The sequence below is a fragment of the Mytilus trossulus genome, chromosome 2, assembly GCF_036588685.1.
Source record: "Mytilus trossulus isolate FHL-02 chromosome 2, PNRI_Mtr1.1.1.hap1, whole genome shotgun sequence".
Classification (NCBI taxonomy): Eukaryota; Metazoa; Mollusca; class Bivalvia; order Mytilida; family Mytilidae; genus Mytilus; species Mytilus trossulus.
The window spans coordinates 94,623,389-94,645,894 of record NC_086374.1 but is presented as its reverse complement, the minus strand read 5'-3'; the positions used below and the strand labels follow the sequence as shown (position 1 = coordinate 94,645,894).

General features: G+C 31.4%; 2 protein-coding genes across 4 annotated transcripts; one reads left to right on the top strand and one right to left on the bottom strand.

Annotated features, from left to right (window-relative positions):
* Nucleotides 1-306: 306 nt before the first annotated feature.
* LOC134708409 (uncharacterized) lies at nucleotides 307-7,057 on the bottom strand. The gene is made up of 2 exons (XM_063568911.1): nucleotides 6,910-7,057; nucleotides 307-1,869 (listed from the first exon to the last, which is right to left on the bottom strand). Exon 2 carries the CDS (start codon nucleotides 1,864-1,866, stop codon nucleotides 340-342), a length of 1,527 nt encoding a protein of 508 aa, XP_063424981.1. The 5' UTR covers nucleotides 1,867-1,869; nucleotides 6,910-7,057; the 3' UTR covers nucleotides 307-339.
* Nucleotides 7,058-7,548: 491 nt separating this feature from the next.
* Nucleotides 7,549-21,860, top strand: LOC134708408 (WD repeat-containing protein 37-like). 3 transcript variants are annotated; one of them, XM_063568908.1, is made up of 12 exons: nucleotides 7,549-7,613; nucleotides 11,419-11,612; nucleotides 12,061-12,131; nucleotides 12,534-12,632; nucleotides 13,021-13,203; nucleotides 14,068-14,249; nucleotides 15,024-15,084; nucleotides 15,901-16,086; nucleotides 16,554-16,692; nucleotides 17,556-17,690; nucleotides 18,651-18,765; nucleotides 21,520-21,860. In XM_063568908.1, the coding sequence occupies exons 2-12, from the start codon at nucleotides 11,479-11,481 to the stop codon at nucleotides 21,643-21,645; spliced, it is 1,431 nt and encodes a 476-aa protein (XP_063424978.1). In that variant the 5' UTR covers nucleotides 7,549-7,613; nucleotides 11,419-11,478; the 3' UTR covers nucleotides 21,646-21,860. The 3 variants fall into 3 exon arrangements, with proteins under 3 accessions (XP_063424978.1, XP_063424980.1, XP_063424979.1); XM_063568910.1 differs by lacking the exon at nucleotides 21,520-21,860 and adding an exon at nucleotides 20,994-21,059; XM_063568909.1 differs by lacking the exon at nucleotides 7,549-7,613 and adding an exon at nucleotides 7,751-7,806.
* The last annotated feature ends 646 nt before the right edge of the window (nucleotides 21,861-22,506 follow it).

Sequence of the window (22,506 nt, the reverse complement as noted above, 5' to 3'; positions counted from 1 at the left end):
TGGATCATGTGTGATAGTTATAGTTAAGCTTTATATTTAGGACTTTCAACATAATATCAGTGAAAAGTAAAGCAGGTGAGACGTTTCAGTGTGTACTCTCTTGTTGTACATTTTATGTTTTGTATTTATCTTTTTATTTCACATTTTGTAAAGGTTTGTTGTCTCATACAATGTATTCAAATGTACATGTATGTTATACATTTAAAGTAATTTTGACTTCACAAATATAATTTAACATGAATAACATCATCTTAACATGGGCAAGTACAGGGTCAGTGTACAATAATCTACATGTACCAGTGAAAATAAAAAAAAACAGAGTTTTATTTTTATCTAATTCTACACATCATCATGTCGTACAATCTCTCTTGCAGCAAGATAAACATCAACTCCATGTTCATTACTTGGAATAAGAGGGTCAACCTGACTCAACAAGTTATCCACATCTACAATTACATGATCTGGTTGCATATTCAGCATGTCCAATGAGCCAATATCTTCACCATGTGTTTGAACATCATTAACTTGAGGGTCTATTCCATACTGCTCAATTCCATCAATTAAAATATTTTCACTATTCAGTTCAGCTGAATGAATGTTTTTTTGAATCATGCTGTTCACCCAGATCTTTTGTGGTGACCAACAACGTTCTGTTCTTAACCCATGACTATTATATGCCACTACGAATTGAGAGAGTGCTTCGTTGATACGAGGTATAAACACATAATGTAAACACAGCAGATCCTTTTGATTATCAACATCTAGCAGATCATTTCCTTCTAGATAGTAAAACAATGAATAGAATGTTTGAATTACAGCATAATAAACATCTCTCCAAAGCCTTTCAATTCTGCTATTGTGCACAGATTTTCCTGCTATAAAACTACCACGATCAGAGCCTCGCCTTTCTTCCATATATCTAGCAACTAAAACATTTTCACTTCCTTGATCACCTCTGACTCGAGATGGTAATGAGTACGATTCAACTGCTTTCAAAAACGAGTTCAAAACAGTGACCGCCAAGTTGTTGTTCGAGCATTTTAAGAACACTATTAATCGCGAAAAACCATCAATACCTCCATGTGTTACTAATTTCCAGCGGATCAGCGCATGGTGTCCATCAATATGCCATAGGTCATTAGGCCCTGCAACTGAGTATTTCCTGCGAACTGCAGTTAAGCCCCATCGTATCAAGGTGCTTCCTGGATCAATATCACGCAGAGTTCTCCTTACACGTGACTGTTGCACACTTATACCTTTTGCTTTTAAGTGGCCAATCATCATACTCACACCAGTATGTGGTTGACTGTTAACGATTTCTCGCATCACTGACATCAATTCTGAATCATTTATCATAGTATGTCTAACCAGATTCTTCTCCTCATATTTAAGTCGTCTCCATAGTGTTGTTCTGTGCACTAAGAACATTCTGGCTATTTCACCTATCTTAAAACCAATTTTAAACAAATATTCCACTTGGTCGGTGCATATAAAAGCAGGAGGCCTTCCCAGCCTATCAGTCGCTGAAATACATCCTGCTCCATCAACAATGCTCAAGAAACTAGATGGCATAGAAAAATCTATCGTGCTCCAATGTTCTCTCAGGGGCTGAAGACAAGATAATAGGGTTTGAATTTTCTCAATTAAGCTCTGATCAGCTCTATTTATAACTAAATTAAATTCTAAACAATTTAAGCCATCCACTGCACTTTTCAATCTGTTGCGAAAGTATTCTATGTCACAATTTGGAGGGTTATCTGGGATATTTTCACAATATGATAACGTTTCGTCCAAGTCTTGGAAAAAAATTTCAAAAATAGACTCTTCTTGTTCTTCATCATGTTCATGATCTGGGTATGTTGCCATCTTCTGCAAAAAAAAGAAGAATGTCATTAAGCCATCAAACCTATCACATGAGCCAATATTTCACAGCTAATATCCATGGTGTTGCATTTGTAGCTACAGCATGTATAGTATTCTGCAATTTATCAGATTTCTATGTATAAATCAGTGATATTTTACACTCTGAACAGTCAAGGGTATAACTTAAATATTTTCATTTCAGAGAAATAAACATGCATGTGTGAATCTGGATCTAAGCTAGGATTTTGAGGGCTTTAGTCACTTTTGAGCGCTATATGAAAACCCACCAATGTGTAATAGCAAGGGACCAAGGATGTAATTTTTGTAACTTACTAAGCTTCATCTTTGACTTTGTCAGATTTTAAAAACTTTAGGCAGGATTGGCAGTCAGTATTGTATTTAATTTTTGACTGTATTAACCTTTAGGTAGCAGTCTTGTATTACAACTCCAGTTTCGGGTGCATGTCAAAACATGGAGGGGAACAAAATAGTGCATTTTTTTCTGAATTTTTTTCTGAACTCAATTTTTTCTGTTTGATTATACATGTAGGTTTATGCTGAATTGAAACATATATATAGACTTGCATCTTTTGGGGATATCAATCCATGAAAGTGGAAGGATATCATGTTTACTGGAAGTGGTGCGGCCTAGTAAAAATAGCAAACAGAAAGTAGGAAAAAAATGTTTTGACTTCAGGATTGCGTCACTTTTTATTCTTCGTGGCAAGAACCCCCTTTTTTTCGATTAAATCACAATTTCACATTAGTACATACATGATATGAACATGAATTTTTTTTTATATATAGCAAAATTAGGCTAGCATTTTTTATTTTTTTATTTTTTTGTTTTCAAAGATCAGCTGTTTTGCATGTTAGCCTATGGAGCAGTCAATTTCAAGACTGCAACCTTTATTATGAAAGATTCTGACATGGGATGTGGAAACTTAGTTAATTTCTCACACAGTGTGATTACACATGCTTTCGCGAGTTGTCTCCTCTCTTTTTATTCCTAATAGTTTAGTAACACATGTTTGTTATTTGTTGACCAAATATTTAATATTTTACTTTTTATATTAATTAGGCACTTGAGAATTTTTGCAACTTTGCGCAGAAACTGAATACATGGACTGAATAACTCATTTTCTAATTAAAGTAAATCATTTTTGATGAACCATACTAAATCAATAGGAAAAGGCTTTAGTTAGCTTTAAAAGGCATATAATTTAGATACATGTTCTTACAGATTATCATTGATCATCTCAACAAGATTGATTTTCTCGCCTGAGATGATATGGCTAAAATGAGAAAAGCAATCCAGTTGAGATGACCAATTGCAATGATAATTTGTTGATCGCTATTTGTAACTATGACGACATTGTCAGTTTCATTAGGATCCATGTGCCTCATTTAATTTAGTTTCTTGCCATCATTGTTCATATCACTTGTCTTGACTCCTGCTGAGAAAGGAAATCACCAGTCAGCAAGATCAAAGGAAAATTTCCTAAAATAGCGATAATGCTTTTTACATGGGACACTTTGGAATTACTTGCATGACTTGGAAGCTTGCATAGTACTTCATTTCATGCTCTGGTGATTATAAATCATAAAATGTATTCATTGATGCGCACAGTTTGTTTGTTTTTGATTTGTTATGTGTTTATCTTATATATATTATGCATTTTTCTAAGTTCATGGTAATAACTTAAAGAAAAATGCTTATTTTGGCCCCCTTTGAGTCTGAATTCCAAAACCGTTGGGACCATCATCCAAAATTAATCCCAACCTTGTGGTATTGAACCTTCTAAAAAAAAATCATATCTAGATCCACACTTAAACTAAAGTTATCATGGTTATTGTCTAGAAACGTAATGTGTCTAAGGACAACGACGCAGACAACATGGACAACAATTACTTCATCATACCATTATTATGATCCTAAATATATTTTTGTGGTCGCATAATAAAACAAGATTGTGTCTGATGACATGGATCCTCCACTGGCAAAATGGATTGATTGTCATGCTTAAATAGGTGGTGAACAAGTGCAAATTGGAAAAGACATAACTCAGAAACAGTCAAAGTGACACCACCTGAATTTGAACTTAATCTTAGTTTTATGTTACTTAGCATTATTCTAGTCAGTGCTAACAAGTTGGAAACAACAAATTTCCATTCATATAATTAAAGGGCAATTTCTCCTTGAAATAAAAGTGAATCTGGCCGAAATTCGAAATTGTCCTATGACACCGTGTATCATCAGTACACTGGAAATAGGTACTAACCAAGCGGGCATGATCAATTTTGACCTTACAAGGTAACGGAAATCTTTGTTTTGCTTTTTCATTATTCAATGTACATTTCTCAACATTTGAAATTCCTGCTCCCAAATAATTTTTGCATCGATTTTTTCCTATTCATAAAAAAACTTTGATATTCAAATAAGAACAAATAACATGCGCAAATAGTTGTGAAAGTCAACACCCACTTTCAATTTCGATACAGTTGTTGAGACATTTACATGTTTTATCTGAAAGAAACCTATTACAGGGTAACAGTAATGGTTACCAATCATAAAGCTACCTGTGATTACTCATTCTTTGAAACTGTTTGGGTAATAAACGAGTATGAAAATAAAGTTTTTGTGTACGGTGTACAACAACTTAACTATGCACCGTACATAAGGATGTATGTGGTCAGCCAAACACCATACACAAGGCTTCTTTAGGGATAAAATATCGAAAAGATTTCAGTGCCAATTATTGAAACAGCTATACTTATTATACACACACATTGACATTCTATCGGATGAGACGAGGGCCAACTTCTTTTACAAGTATTTGCACATGCTTTTAGTAATCCCTCTTGTTTTGGGAAAATAATGAGACATCTCTAATTAGTCAAGCTACGATCAAATCATTTCTTAAAACAGCAATTATGTTTAGATTGAAGTAGTCACATTGATATTATGTGAACAAAAGAAAGATTTGTCGTTACCGTGTAAGATCAAAATCGCTCACGCCTGCTTGGATAGTACCTATATTCGCTGTAAGATGATACAAGGTGTATGAGAGGCTATGAATATACAGTGAAACTTCTCAAAACCGGCCGCCCGTCGGACCACGGGATTCGGCCGGTTTTCAGGGGTGGCCGGTTTATTGAATTTGAGTTTAACAAGAGTTACTTCCCTTCAATATAAGAGTTACTTCCCTTCAATTTGTGTGGATTTGTTTTTTTTTATCATGTATTGTACCTCAATCATAAAGTTTGTTTTATTGTGAAAATTAAGCTTTGTATTCTAAATTGATTATGAAATAAATATTAAAACATCATTTGTATCTTTATTATTTTTTATTTTGCAGGGATAACAAATAAAATGCAACTTTATAACAAAACAGTTTTAATATCAATATATTATGTTATCAAATCAAATGGCATAGTCACACACATATCATCGGTACCATACGTTGACAGAACACAACTTCTTCAAAAAATGTAACAAATGTTTTAAAGATAACATTAAAAGAATAAGTGACTATAACTTTTCAAAAATTGCCTAACAAATATCTTTTTGAAATGATCAAATAAAGTAGCCAAGCTAAAACATTTAATGAAAATTAATTGTCATCCTCCTTGATTAGCGTGGGTGAAGATCATAATCTCTCAACCGATAATTTATTCGATAATTTATTCGGGTATTCATTTGAAATTGACAGGTAAACACTACTCAGTGGCCATGCAGGTGTCTAATTGACCGGATTAACTTGTTTGTTTATACAAAAGTATTATATATGGACTAATGATTACAAATTAGAGGGCCGGTTTTATGAGGTGATATTTTATTGATTTTGATTACACAAATACACACATGACGGCCGGTATCCGGTTTAAAGGGGTGGCCGGTTTTATAAGGTTACCTGACCGTTTATTTACATACACGCTGGCCGGGACTTGTTGTTTTGGCCGGTATGAAGGGAGAACCGGTATTAAGAGGGACCGGTTTAGAGAAGTTTCACTGTATATAGCTTGCATTATGTGTATAAATATGAACAAAATATGCTGACAAATAAAAGTTCTAGAGAGCTAACAATTCCTGAAGAAAAATATGTTTTAAAATATGCAAAGACATATAGTAATTATTAACTACAGTGGGACGTTGAAAAAAAATCTAATTCGGGGATTCAGAGATGGGAACTAGAACACATTCCAATTTTTCCATAAACGGCCATTGTGGTGCATATTTCGGCACTTTTTTACATTGGTTATTAGATGTACCCCAACTGTTTCCAACAAGTGTTTCCATCTGATGAACCTGCTGTCAACTTCCAGTTCTGGTTTACGGATTTTTTATAAACAAAGCAAGTACTTTGTGGCAAATAAACCAAGATTTTATAGAAAATCCACAGCCTTCAATACAGAGATTTTTGTTATAAAATTTCAAACATAGATTACTCACTTGCTTTTCGAAAATTTGCTTGTGTTTATTAATTGTTTACAAAAAAATATAAGCAACCTGTAAATTCCCAAACATCTGGAGTGGTGCTGAGCCAGTCAAGTGCACCCTAAAAGGTGTACTTAATTTGAGCTCATTTTTTATTTGTTTTAACCATTATTATAACTACAGTAATAAACTTGTTTTGAGGAAATTTCGAGCAATACTCCGATATCTATCAGTTATTAAATTGCCTTATTTGAGGGAACAAGATTAAAAAGAAAAGGCTGTGGATCCATGTTCTAGTCTAAATAATTATGACGTCTGGCAAGGCTATTTTGGTCGCAGGAAGGCGTCCAAGAAAAAAAATCAAAATAGCCTTGCCAGACGTCATAATTATTTGGACTATGGATTTTCTATAAACTTTCCATATGTTTAGTATTGAATCAACACAAGGGTACATAATCCTAACAGTAACACTAACAGTATCAGCCTGCAATGCCGGACTCGCATGAACGCAAGATTTAGTTAGTGGGGCGACGCGTTTTTTTAATTCTTGGTCATGCATTCGTGTTGAGAAAGAAAGGGGGAATGCAAACAGTTATACAAAACGTTACCTTCTCATATATAGATATCAACAGCTAATCAAACCAGGGGAGTTCATAGAGAACGTGCCAACTTCAACATGTGAGTCAAGCAGGGGCTGCCCGACTATATCGACCAATCACAAACGTTGTTGCAAATTTGACCTTGTGACGTCAAACAATTTCCCATAATGCAATTATTGCATATAAATAAAAATTATTGCATATAAATAAAAAAAACGACAATTATACCAATTGAATGAAAAATATTGCATTACAATGACAAGTTATACAAATTGAATAAAAAATATTGCATTTGAATGACAAATTATACCATTTGAATGAAAAATTATACCATTAAAATAAAAAATATTGCATATAAATGAAAAATTATACCATTTAAATGAAAAAATATACCATACAAATGAAAAATATTGCATATAAATGAAAAAATATTGCATATAAATGAAAAAATATTGCATATAAATGAAAAAATATACCATACAAATGAAAAAATATTGCATATAAATGAAAAAATATTGCATATAAATGAAAAAATATACCAATTAAATGAAAAATATTGCATTTGAATGAAAAATATCAAATTTTTGCAACCAATACCATGCCATATCGTATTATAACCCAGGTTATACGAACTTGTTCCCAAATTTATATTATTTTTCTCACCGGAAGTTAAAATGTCAAAAAATTCGATCTACTTATTTATCTGTTTATGCGTAAGTTTTATCTTTTTAGTAAGAATTTTGAAAGCATACTAATGGTTATAGCCGTTCATTTAGGTTGGGGCTGTTTGAGTTCGTTTTTGTCAACAGAGCTTTTGATTGGACACAGCATTTGATTTAAGGGGGAATGAAAAAAATGAACACAGAAGTCAGACTGTCAGATAGCAACAATGCCACATCCAGTGAAGTATTTGATATGTTGAAACTTAATATGCATTTAAATTTGTGGTGTAAATATTGCAATATTTGTTTAAAGTTTTTAATACTCCTTAACCCTCTTGCACAGTTGCATGCTTGCTGCTGGAGGGACACATATGTTCACACCAACTACATGTATGCGCCTGTGGCATTGTGGCTGTAGGGACACATATATATGTCCATGTTTTAATTTATGCAAGCTTGAGGGGGATATGACCTTTATCAGGACTCAGGGATCGGGTGTTTTTAAGCTCTGGATTTAGGGATTGACCCTTCGGGATTCAGGAATTCCTTTTTCCAATTTCAGGTCCTCAGGATTTCGTGTTTTTAAGCCCAGGATTTCAGGATCAGGACCCCTCCTATCATCCCTTAGGCTTCACATCATTGCTGTATTTCTTTCAAAATCAAGACTGAAAATTGAAAAGTGTAATACATTTCTACAATATAATGGCTCTCTTTTAGTCAAATATAACGGTCATTACAGCATGACGTCATATACATGTATAGAATGATGTAATTGTTTGGCATGTCACGTCACAAATGTCGAGTGGTCTCATTTTCTGGAATATGAAATGCAACCCTGAAAATCAACTGGCAGCAAGAGGGTCAAACTTGTTAAAGTTCCTCTCATTGTTTTTAAATCGGTCTGATTTTGTTTTATAATTATAAAGTACTTGTCTTCACTTGTAGCTGTTCTAACGTATATGATAAGAGAAACAGACATATATCCAAACTTCCAAGGACACATACTCACCGTGGACAATTGCACGATGGAACTGGCTACCTCATCATGTATTGATCATTGCTCATTATTATTGAATCCACCTCTGTTGACAGCATTAGAGATTAGCTTACATCAGCTGTTCTCTCCAGCCCCAAATAAATAAATTCAAACCAAAACACTAAAGTTATATTTTTATTCACAATCTGTATATATATACAAACACTTCAATTGTTATTAAATATTTTTATTGATTTGCATAATTTTTTGTTAATCACGCATTATGCTATTTATGCACATACTCATGATACACAATAGTATGTATTCTTCAGTATTAAAGCCTTGTTGACCCAAGAAGAAGAAGAATATTTGTTTTAGCTGATTAATGTTTATCATTACTACATGTATGGGTACATCATTCTATGACAAAAATGCCAGTTATTACTCAATAAATTATTTTGTGGTTACAAACAAAACTGCAACTGGCAAAGTTTTAAAGCCCAGCATTTAGATATTTTGTGTAAAACGCCAAGACATTTCTTTCCAGTAATAAGCTGTTTAGAGGGGTCTTTATTGGATAGAAATAAGTGCCTGTGTTCATGGTGTTCAAATGGTACATACATTGATGACCTAAGTGGTATCATTTTCTGTTTCTGTTTATATCGGATACATTCTTTTCACTTATTCATGAGTTGTTTCCTATTTATTTTTTGTTACTCTCGACCATTTTGTTTTCACCTGTTTACCACTTCATGTATTTTGAACATAGTAATTAGCAGAGGTTAATTTTTACCCTTGTCCTTCTGTTTGTCCGTAGCTCCGTAAAATGTACGTCCAAAAGTTGGTTTCTGTTCTCTAGATTTAGTTTGCCTCAACCAAATGTTATGAAACTTATACACAATGCTTATTACCACATATATATATATGTAATACAGATCAAGTATGATTTTTTGGTGGTGTCACTTTTACTGTTGTAGAGTTACATGTATGCCCCTTTGCAAAAGGTTAAATTGCTTAATTTTTCGTTTCCGTTCTTTAACCAAAGTTTGCCTCAACCAAATGTTATGAGACTTATCATGCTTATATATCATGTATATCATGTATATTATACAATACTTACATGTATAACTACTAAACTCAGATCATCGCCAATTTGGGTAGCATCTGAGTGACTTTTAACTTTTCAGGGGCAGATCCAGAGGGGGGTTCCTGGGGTTGGAACCCCCCTTCTTTTGGACGATCAATACATTTCATGATTTGAATGGGGACATGTAATTGGAACCCCCCTTTGTCCTGGGTTAGGAATCCTCCCTTTATAAAATGGCTGGATCCACCCCTGCTGTTCTTCAGTTATGTCCCTTTACAACATTATATGATACATGTATGCAAGCAGGGGCATCATTTGTGTTCCATGGAAACATGCAGTGTTCCATGGACACATGCACTGGCATTTACTTGTAAAATCAATGGTATTATATTTTCCCTGATTAGTCCAAAACTAATGTTAATTTATTAGTTACAATAATCAGCAATTTGCTGAAGCTTAATACACATGATACAATATACTAATAGCATAACCTGATAATTTTCTGTAATGAAATTGATTTGTTTTTTCTCTATTATCATGATTATACTAGTAGTACTGCTGTTTAATAACTATATCAGGTATTTGTACATGTATATTGAGAATACTGGAAATGTAAATTTTCTATTGAAGAAAAAATAAATAATTAATATTTGTTTAATGCATGGTATACTTAATTTGTTGTTTACGTCTAAAAGTTTATTCTTAACATGTTTAATTCTTATCTCTCTGAAAGACATTGTAAAAAAAAAATCAATAAATAGTATACCTCATCACTGCCTGAAGATTTATTTTTCCAAGCATAACAAAATCGTCAAAATTGACAAATGTAGGAAAAATAGATGCAAAAAATAAGTGCATTGTCTAAAATATTATTCTAAGTAATTTTGACTGAATATCTATAGATGCTTGGAAATTAAAAGTTCATCTATTTATTTTAAATCATGTGTTACATACTTTGTCATGTAGGTAGAAGCATTTATCATGTTTATACAGGGGTTAGTGTTATAACATTTGTATTCTTATACATGTTGTACAAATCATGCTCATAGCAGCTTATATAATTATAAATCTGGGTTGTTTATAAACTTATATAATTACTTACATGTATACATGTAACCTGATCATGCTGATAGTGTTGTAAGATTTGTATTTCATACTTACACAATATAATTATATGTTTCTTTTATCGATTGCAGCCTATTAAACCTCATAGAATAGAGCTATTTTTTTCTTTTCAATTTGGCATAACCATGATAATAAAAAGATATATATTTTGCTATCATAGAGTACAAGTACATGCAGGTGAGAGATGGAAATGTAATACATGTGCAAATAATTAAATATTTGTAATTTATTTACATGTTAGTAACTTTTGGTTCAATGATAAATAAGCTATGTGCATGCTATTTTTAAAAGTGCTACTTGATTTATTTCTAAGAAGCAAGTTACAAAACAAGAAATCAATACTTACTACTGAGTTTAAAGGAGAAAAGTTTTCACAGTAGATATATATCAATTATTGGTTTCTTTGAGAATTAAGTATCAGATTTATTTTGCAAGGATGATTTAATTATCCCTCTGAAGAATTCAGCTTTTAAAGATCAATTTCATCCTTGGAACAGGACATATCTGTCATTTACATACTCTTTTGTGTTGTAAATTTCACCTTTGAAATGAATGAGTTTCTTTCGTGATATAATTGAGAACTTTTCAACACATTTCACTCCAGGGGATATGATTAGGACAATAATAGGACACCAAAACTAATTCATTATTCACTAATTTCATTACAGTATATAGATTGAAGACAAAAGATTACGTCTTTGTAAAAGATATATGATCCGGAACTGAGCATGCCTGGAGATAATGCAAACAAAGCTAAACAGAAGCTGGAACGTGGGAACAGACGACATCAAATGAGAACTGACGTGACAGGAATGAGTAGATATGAGTCAGAATGCGAAGGGTTCTTACCTACAGAACAAAGGTATGGTGAATTATTTCATTATCACAAACTTGATAAATGTTGGAATTCTTAAAGCTATCTCCTATTGATCCTTAATTATCATGCTACAGTTTCTTGCTATTTACCATAGAGTTTTTAAGATAAATGGTGATTAACTCCTGTAGGGGATAATTGATAGTCCTATACTACATGTAGGTAGATAGAGGTATTTGTATTGATTAAATAAAAAATATGTTGTAATAATACAGGTATCATGATCAACAATATTAGATCTACTTAATACTTACATAACTGAAACTATCAATTAACCCATTACAGGAGTTATTTCCCTTACATGATGATTTAGCCAGGCCATGCGTACATGCTTTAAAAATTTACTGACATGCTATTTAATGTACAGAAACAGGTTTATTATATTGAGATGCCAGTTTACTTCAGATATGAATGCATTTAAAATCTCTATTTGTAGAGAAAAACTTCACAATTTGTTTGGTCAGATTGAAAAAGAATTTGAAAGTTTGTATGCAGAAAACCAGGCATGTAAGTTTATTCTAGTAGTATATTTAATTGTGTTTTGTAAAAGTATTTTAGTTTACGACGAAAATAAATTCAGGTTACAACAAAAAAATATATATGATATGATTGCCAATGAGAAAATTATTCATCCATTACCAAATGATGAGAATGTAAACAACCAATTTTCTTTCCTAGGAATTAAAATATTAAATCTAAAATTGTCTAAAAGGAACTGAAGTATATATTAATTTAAAAGTGAAGTCACATTAACCAAGCTGCTTTACTAGAAAAGTATTGACTTCTTACACTTGCCATTTGTTTGAACAGCTCTTGTTTGGGTTAAAACATGAAGCTTTAATTTTGTAAATATATTCTTTATAAACAAAGTTGAGGTATTACTAACTATTTTGATCTATTATTTTACAGTGAGTGAAAGAATAGAAGTTCTAGAAAGACTTGAAAGTGAAAAAACATTAACAGATAGTCTAGATGCACCAGATCTTGGTGCCAGCAAACCTAAAAGAGGTATAATATTATTTTGTAGATGCTGCTGTTATTTTCTTTGAAAAGTTCACATTTCTCAATATCCAAAAAAGACACACAATTCATTATTTTGTATATCATAAGAGCATGAACCTGAGTCTGGTGGGGGGGGGGGGGGGGGGAGGCACTATGCTGACAGCATCTCTACACGGCACAATTCCATAGAATTGTATTCAAATATCACAAGCTGATTTGACTGATTTATGAATAGAATTAGTGATACAAATTAGATGCATGATTTTGTATGATATGTTACTGTAACAATTACTTGATCTTTCTTGGTTGTAAAAGCAAAACTTTATCACTAAAGCATTGTATACATGTATATATTAAAAATGTTCATTTTGAATGTCTTGTATTCTAATTTCAGCTACACAAATATCACAGAAGATAAAGACAACCTACAAAGCTTCTACCAGTAAAATAGTCTCCAGTTTTAGAAATCCTTCCCCTAATTATTCTGTTATTAGGAGTTATAGAGGTCACAGAGATGGTGTATGGGAGGTCAGTGTGTCAAGGTCAAGTCAACCAGTCCTTGGAACAGCTTCAGCAGGTTTTTTTCAACACTTATACAACATTAAATGTTGATGTTGTTGTTTCTAAAATAATTCTTTTGTTATTGTTAATTTGGTTACTAGGTAAAAAACATGGTTCAAAAAGGATTTATATCTTGGCTTCTATCAAAATTTCTCTGACATTGATTATTTTGAAGAAAAAAAATTATCCATGGAAATAAAGAAAAATATTGTCACATATGGTTAGAACAGTTTTTGATTATTAATCATTTCTGCTATCTTCTAATATAATACATAAAAGTTCCAGCTTCATGAACTTATATTTTGTCTTTAATTTATTTTAGTTAAAGCAATTATTACTTCAAGTCTTGCATTCCTGTTCCTATTCTGTAAAATGATACCACTGTTCATTTGAATGAGTTTTCCTCTTATGAAACGAAAGTCATTGTCTTACAAATCAATTATTTTTTACCACAATGAGCAATAATGGTACTAGAAATATGGGCACCTATACTTCTTCTATCACAGTAGTAACATCCATAACTGATAGCTGATGGAAAACAAAGGGGGGTATTCCGTAGCACTTTATTACCTTGAATTTTTACCCTACTCATGGTAAAAGTTGTACAAAAATCTTTAAAGCAGTAGGGCAAACACGATGCTGTTTTTTTACTATATGTGATGATTTAAATACAGTTATATTCTTTTGGATCTATATAACAAATGACAAGATGCATATTTAACAATGCATATTAAAAAAGTTGTAGAAAGGGTACAACTTATTACCCATTACATACAGACTAAAATCTTTGTTCAGAAAAATACACTTTATCAATAATACGGTACCAGTAAACCTTTATACATCTCCCATTGATAATAACATACATAAATCTATATTTTAGACAACACTGCAAGAATATGGTGCATTGGTACCAATCAATGTTTACTGCAATACATTGGTCACCAGGGGTCAGTCAACTCAATGAGATTCCATCCAAACCAGGAACTGGCTTTAACTGGTTCAGGAGATCAGACAGCACATATATGGGGAGCACATGTCAGTCCATTGTCTCAGAATGTTGTTGTAAGATTTATTTAAGATTCAGTTTAATTATTTAAGGAATGAGAAAACATCATTTTTGAACTATATACACACTTGATCAAACACAATTTATAGAAATGATCTGTTTATATACATTGTATATAGATGTATGAGTAAATATTTGCCTGTGAAACTTGGACAGAAGCTTATTTTTAAATTCTGTATTTAACTGATAAATAGACGACTTTTTAATTCAACATTACACTTTGACACTGACAGCAGCAATCTCAGACACGACTCTGGGTTCTGCAAAACACCTTACAAGTTTTTTTTATAAAAAGATGCAGTGTAAAATATATAAGGAAATAATCACTAGCCAATAAAAATAAGAAATGATACAAGAATCTGATTTTCACCAATACAAAAAATATCCAGAACAAAATTGCTATTTATTACTAACGACATTGTTGTCTTTTGTTATAATAAGAAGCTGAAGTGATATGTGTGATGCAAATTATCAGTCAATTATATTTTCCTGCTCTTCTATTCATCATTTATGATTAAATTAAATCAGGAGAATAACTCTAGCCATTATATTGTGGATTCATTTTATTTTTGGTTTTAATTTTCATACATTGATATAGATTTGCCTTTTTGTGGATATTTGACTCCTTGGTTTAGCCAGATTTGACATTCATTTCTATCGAAAAATTTGTAATTAATTGAGCATTTGAATTAGTGATTCACTTAAAGCTTATATCCCACAATAAATCCATAGTACTAGACCTAATAATGTAATTATTTCCTCTTTTTCAGAAATCCCACTCTTCAGGAGAAGATGATATTGATGGATCTGAAAAAGAAGATGTTGTTGATGGTAACAAATTTTACTGTTAAATCTCTATAAACTGAACCCTGAGAAAATTAAAGATTAGATAAGTGATCGATTTAGTACTTATAAAATATTCTTTATATGTCTTTTATTTTCTTTAAATTTATTATTTTTAAGATGACCATCTTACCAAACCTGTTTTTATGTTAATAAGTTGTAGATTATTTCTTAACCTTTCTTTCAAACTAAAAAGTCCAGACATTTAGAGGTCAAAAGATTACCCTCTATAATTTTCTATACCATCTGTCAAGTTGAAGATTTATCAATTATAAACACCTAAATTCATTGAAAAAAAGAACTTGAAATATTCTAATGTAAAATTTGTTTTGAATGAAAACAAGTATTTTTTTATAAGATAACCTTTTTGCATACTGTTTTAACAATTAAAAATCATAAGATGGTGAATGATTTTGATGTTGTTATACAATTTTAAAGCAGATTAAAGTTTTCAGCAAGCAACTGATATTTGTGTCTCAAATTTAGGACAAATAATGACAGGAATAATTGAGGGTGTTATCATTTTTTATTTACTTTTGAACAATTCACATTTTAATCATTTGTTAGATTCTTGATTATCCTTTTTATTTTGAAAAAAACAGAATTAACAGTATGTAAAATTAATGTATAATGTTAGACTCGGGAACTTTCTCAACATGAATAGTTCTCAAGAAAGCCGGTGGCAAACAAAATTTGTATTGGCTGAAACTAGGAACATAAGGATTTAGATAACTCGAAAGTACTTATAAAATATGCTTTATTCATTTAAAGAAATCTGGTTTAATTGATTATTTTGAATTACAGATATGTGTGATCAGATTCAGGAGGTTAGCACATTAAGAACACCAACTATGGAATTGTCTGGTCACATGGGAGTCGTAGTAGCTGCTGATTGGATGGCAGAAGGAAGTCAGGTGATAACTGCATCATGGGATAGATCAGCCATTCTGTTTGATGCAGAAACTGGGGAACAAATCATAACATTAACTGGTAAATTGCTTTCATTTAGCTAACAGTAAGGTTAAATTTTAAAAGGGTTTTGTGACAAAAGTGTAACATGGTAGCCCTATAGGCAAACTGTAACAGTACTTTTTTTTTTATAGATGTAACCATATGTGAACATATATGGTTTCATTTAACAAAAAAACTGTCAAGATATCTAACATACATTTTGAAGTGCCCCATGGTTATCTAAATGTTATATCTTTTGCACACCTAAGTGTGGTTGTCTTGCTTAATTATGACTGATTTTGGCTGGTCAAACTGGTGCTAAGGGGTGTCTTAACTTGCTGTGAGATGAACGTTTTTGCTTTGTTGTTTAGCCCTTGATGAGACTTTGAGATAAATAATATAAAAAAAGCTCTGTTTCTTTGTATACATTGATTTTGTGTCATATATGTTATTTTCGTCATAAAGTTGTATTATTATTGAGCAATGGTTGATTGTTTTTGTTTTAGGTCATGACCAAGAATTAACTGATGTGAGAGCTCATCCTACACAGAGATTGGCTGTGACATCATCAAAGGACACAACCTTCAGATTGTTTGATATGAGGGATCCAAATCTTCTTGTAAATGTCTTCCAGGGACACTCACAGTATGTTAGCCTTAGATTGTGTTTGCTGAAAATATATTAAACCCCAGAATGGGGAAAATATTTATAACATGAATTTTGGGTCCATGAGGAATGTTTTGGTAAGGTTAAATAACCAAAATGGTTAATTCATGAAAGAAAAAGGATTTTTAGTAATTTCAGTTTGAATTCTTAACTTTAAATCATATTTTGAAATAATGTAAGTTGAACCTTGTTTTGCTCCTTGAATTTGACAATGTTTTTGTATGGTGGGTTGCAGCATTGCATTCCAAGTAAACATTTTAAAGGGATGTTGTTTATTTTGTTGCTGTATTTCTTGAATTATAGTTAATTTACGTTTGAAAACCCTTTGTCAGGATAATGTCAAGTCCTATTGTACAAATTTTACAAGAATCTTCTTTCCAGTAAAACCCCAAAAAGAGTGTTGTTTGATCACAGCTTCCAAAAAATATTTGTGCCAGCTTGACATTTTTTTTATCATGATTTATTTTATTTCTTAATAATACAAAATGATGGACTCTGTATAATATATATCTATGTTATTTCATTACAGTAAGATGTTTAAAAGTCTTATATGTAACGTGAGCAATTATAAGCAATAATTAAACAAATATGTATGTTTAACTGTAAAGTTTTATATTTATACCTTTCAGGCAATAACATGTATAGTTCTCGTTTGAATTGTTTAACATTTGTCATTTCAGGGCCTTTTTAACCTGACTATGCTGTATGGGCTTTGTTCTTTGTTAAAGGCCCATCAGTTTATTGCAGTTGTTAATTTCTGTGTCTCATGGTCTCTTGTGAAAAGTAGACTCATTGACAATCATACCACATCTTTTTTATACAGTAATGATTATCTATTTCAGACCTGTAACAAGTGCTGTTTTTGCTGGAAGTGAAAATGTTGTGTCTGGTAGTGATGATAGAACTGTAAAAGTATGGGATCTGAAAAATATGAGATCACCCATAGCAACCATTAGAACAGACTCATCAGTAAATAGGTAATTAAACATTTTAGGTTTTTTAATTGGATTTCAGACTAGGTGCTTTGTTTGAATAAACTTCATTTGACCTTCTCACAAACAATGAAGGTCAGAAAAATAAAATAGAAATGAAAACTTTTGTGCATAAGAGAGCATTTTAAATTAAAGTTGATAATTTTACATTTTAATATAAGATGCTTCCTTAGGAAATTACAACCACAGTCATCGGAATTAAAGTAGAATAATATTTTGAAGGTTATATGTGTATCACTTTAGGGACTGCTGCATCAAATTTATTGATCTCAATGTTTTGGTGCCTAGAACACTGTCATCAGGATCCATGTTTTTATCCTAAATATGGTACCCTAGACACCAAAACAGGTAGATCAATAAATTTTATGAAATTTTCTTCATTTAATGATTTTTTTTTGTTCACTCATTAATAATAGCCAAAAAAAGAAATAATAATTCACTTTTAGCAGCCAGTTTTGTTCAATTTTGTCAAAATACACTAAGAAACATTGTTGATGATTTTTTTACTTGCAAGTGAATAATCAACCTCATTGAATCTGTTTTCATGTGACCTTCAATTCAACTTTTTAGCTAGATATGGGTTACGCATGAATAAGGCTTGTTAAGTTATAAAAAAGGAAAAGAATTTCAACTTATGATGTGTTTGTTAAAAATGAGTCACATAATCAAATGGTTGTGATTGGTTGCTGTCTGTCATAATTTTAAGGCTCATAGTAGACATTTAGTTTTCATTTTAATTTTGTAAATTCTGTTATCCCTTGGCACACTATACAGTATTGATGAAGATGTTATAATGACTTGTTGTTGATTGATTACTAGTCGTTTAGTATTTCGAGGATTTGTGTCTCCTTAGCAATCATCTCACATCTTATTGTTATAATTAGACATTAAATAACTGTTTTGATTGTGAAAATTATTATGACCTTCTTTTAAATATGTTTATAGATTAGCAGTATCAGGTAGCCACAATTGTATAGCTATACCTCATGATAATAGACATATAAGGTTGTATGATATCCATGGTAACAGAATTGGGAGGTTGCCAAGAAGTAATAGACAGGTTTGTTGTGATTACTATTGTGTTACTATATTTAGATAAATACCTGAGGTATTTAGTTTGACATGTGTATCATAAAAAAGAATCTTGATACTCTTGATGTCATTTAGTGAAAAATCATCAACTTAGTGAGGAAATAAAATGCACTATAATTTATTTCCAATTTTTTTTCTAAAGTACACCTAAATAGATAGTTGGTCAGATCAATCATCGATTTTACAATCAAATATGTCTAGTTAAGATAAAACAATAGGAAAAAACTCAATTTTCTATATTAAGGGGGCTCGCGGGTCTAAATCATTTTTTTTATTTAATATAGGATATACCTATATTTTTCTATAAACGAACTTTAACTTATTCTTAATAGAAAAATGAAATAAACAAAATGGGGTCACCCTGCATTTATGTGCACTATCTGCCTTCGAAAGAAGCATACATTTTTGTTAATGTCCTTTCTTTCTGTTGAACTAATAGCAGAAATATCGGTAATATCGAAATAAAAAAAGAACTAAATTACAGAAATCGCTTAAATTATACAATTATTTAGTTTATGTACAGCTTATTCGAAAACAACAATAAAAAATATAGGTCACCGATGAGTTAACAAAGATATTTCAATTTTAATGCCAAAAAATGGCATTTTTGCACCAAAGGGAGATAATTTTGAGCTTTTTCAGTGATATCAACATTTTAAAAGTCACCTGGGGCCAACACGAATTGATTTTTCAGAATGAATTTTGGATCATATGAAAAAGTAACAACTACTTAAGGAAGGGAATAAAATTTGTAATGAAAAATTAAAGTTTATTTTTTTTCGGAAAATCTTATAACCGCGAGCCTCCTTAAGAGCATTTTCTTTTTTATAATTTTAACACATTATTGTTTAACACCAGATATATAATAACCATAAGCAGTCCAAAGAAGTATGTTTAGAGGACCCTCCTAGTACACTGATTGTATCATTCCTGTATGTCAGGAAATAAAAAAGATAGGTTTCATCTCGCCAATGTAATAAAAAATGAAATAAATAAATTTCATAAGAAAATTTACATATGCTACTTTGAAACCACTGATTGACAAATTATACTGTTAATGCAGATATATAGTAAATTAAAGTCATTTGGACATTTAGGATTCTAAATTATGAAAATCACTGAACCAAAATGTGATGTGATAAGCATTGGCTTTTTCAATAAAGTATATCAAAGGTTGCCAACATACCTTTTATTTCAAATGTAAATTTATTATTTAGAATCTTTCACATGACAGAAATAAGCAATATTCCTGGAGACATTCAGACTGGAATATTTCAAAATGGTTAAAATTTAATGTTGTAACTATTAAGGTGGTAATGGTGTCTTCCTCTATCTTGGATTGTAAAAAACAGAGAACCAAAGGTCCATATTTTCTATCAAGTTAGCAAAATTCGATGCAGGAATGCAGAAATTTATTGTGAATTTTCATTTAAAAGAACCAATTTATAAGAATATAACTTACAAATATTGATAAACTTGCAAATGTTGATTAGTTTTTTTTTTTGTTTTTTTTGTTTTTTTTTTAAATTTGCAAATCAAGAAGGATTCTACGTGAAATTTTCCTATTTTGTATTTTAATCAGAAAAAATGTAGGGTGGCCCTATCTTTTCTTTTGATATTTTCAAAGCATTGTCTGAGAGCTATCTTTTCCTTAAGTATTTAACAATTCTATCATTTTGTTTAACTTTTAATCACAAAATGGTGTTTTTACCTGTATAATCTATACAAAATGTGTCATTTTGTCTTGTCCTGAAGCTTGACAAAATGCACGGTGACCTAACATTTTTATTATATTTTTCAACATATATCAATAGATACTACGTTTTGGCAAAGTATGAACAAATTCAATCATTTTTATTTTAGACTCCCATACCACCTTAAGTTGTTCATTCTGTCAGTTTTCATTAAGTATGGAAAAGTGGAACAGTTTGTTAAAATAAAAATACTCAACTTCTGATAGTAGTTTGAGGTGTGATTGTCTTTCATATTTTAAAATTTACTCAGAGGTTCAGGAAAAGTCATTAACAAAAATACATAACTCCCCATGGAAAATTCAAAATGGAAAGTCTATTACAAAATGACAAAATCAAAATCTCAAACACATCAAATGAATGGATAACAATAAAGTGGTGGTTAAGTTAGAAGTAAAAACTAATATAAATAAAATAAGGCTAAAGCTTTCTCTATTTTTTTCAGGGTCATAGTAAGATGGTGACATCAGTATGCTGGTCTGAGACAGAAATGTAAATAAAATAAGGCTAAAGCTTTCTCTATTGTTTTTCAGGGTCATAGTAAGATGGTGACATCAGTATGCTGGTCTGAGACAGAAATGTAAATAAAATAAGGCTAAAGCTCTCTCTATTGTTTTTCAGGGTCATAGTAAGATGGTGACATCAGTATGCTGGTCTGAGACAGAAATGTAAATAAAATAAGGCTAAAGCTTTCTCTATTTTTTTCAGGGTCATAGTAAGATGGTGACATCAGTATGCTGGTCTGAGACAGAAATGTAAATAAAATAAGGCTAAAGCTTTCTCTATTTTTTTCAGGGTCATAGTAAGATTGTGACATCAGTATGCTGGTCTGAGACAGAAATGTAAATAAAATAAGGCTAAAGCTCTCTCTATTGTTTTTCAGGGTCATAGTAAGATTGTGACATCAGTATGCTGGTCTGAGACAGAAATGTAAATAAAATAAGGCTAAAGCTTTCTCTATTGTTTTTCAGGGTCATAGTAAGATGGTGACATCAGTATGCTGGTCTGAGACAGAAAATACAGTGTGCAATCTCTTCTCATGTGGTTTTGATAGACAAGTACTAGGATGGACTATTAATTTTCAAAGTAAAGAATGAATAACTTTGAAATAGAGAAAATACATATGTGTGATTAGTGCAATACTTTAAGTGGATATGTTATCTGTTAACAGTGGATATAATGTGTTATCTGTCAACAGATATCTGACTTTATGCTTATATTGATTGAGATTATACTTGCTTGTTTTCTCCTTAGTGTATTTGTCTTTGTTTACAACCACCAGGAGTATATGGAAATATATGTATAAAAATGTGTTTTTCTAGTTATGTAGACAAACAGGTGTAGAGGCATTATCAAATTTGCCATACCAGATGTAATAATCTGACCTTCATGTTGGATAGTTCTCTGCTGTATGCACATTCTAAAAATATTGCAAAATTTTAAAATGCAAGTTTTGGGTTTTGGGAAACCTATCTAGTCTCAATTTGTCCAATAAAATAAACGTTGTAGAAACTTATGAAATAGTAGTAGAAATACAATACATATACAGCATGAACCCTTCATATGTGTTTTCAGTATGTAAGGCATTATCCCTCAGTGATGCTTTTGTGAATCTTATTTATGGCTGACAGACTATAATTTCAGACTGAAAAATTAGATGTATTTGTTATAAATTGATAAGAAAGAAACCTTTAAATTGTGACATCTAAGGCAGGTTTGATTATTTACTGTGCTTATCCAGTGACCTTTGGGGTATCAAATTAGCAAAGACTAAAACAGTTTACCAAATTGCAGTTAGATTTTTACTCCAACTAACTGATCAACTGGTAAAATATTTTAGCAGATTGCTCAAGTGAAATGTTGTTAGTAAGAAGTGAGTGCTGTAAAATAAAAAGTAATACTTACCATCCACAACCAGTTAGTTGATACCTTTTCAATTACTCAATGCTCTTCAACTT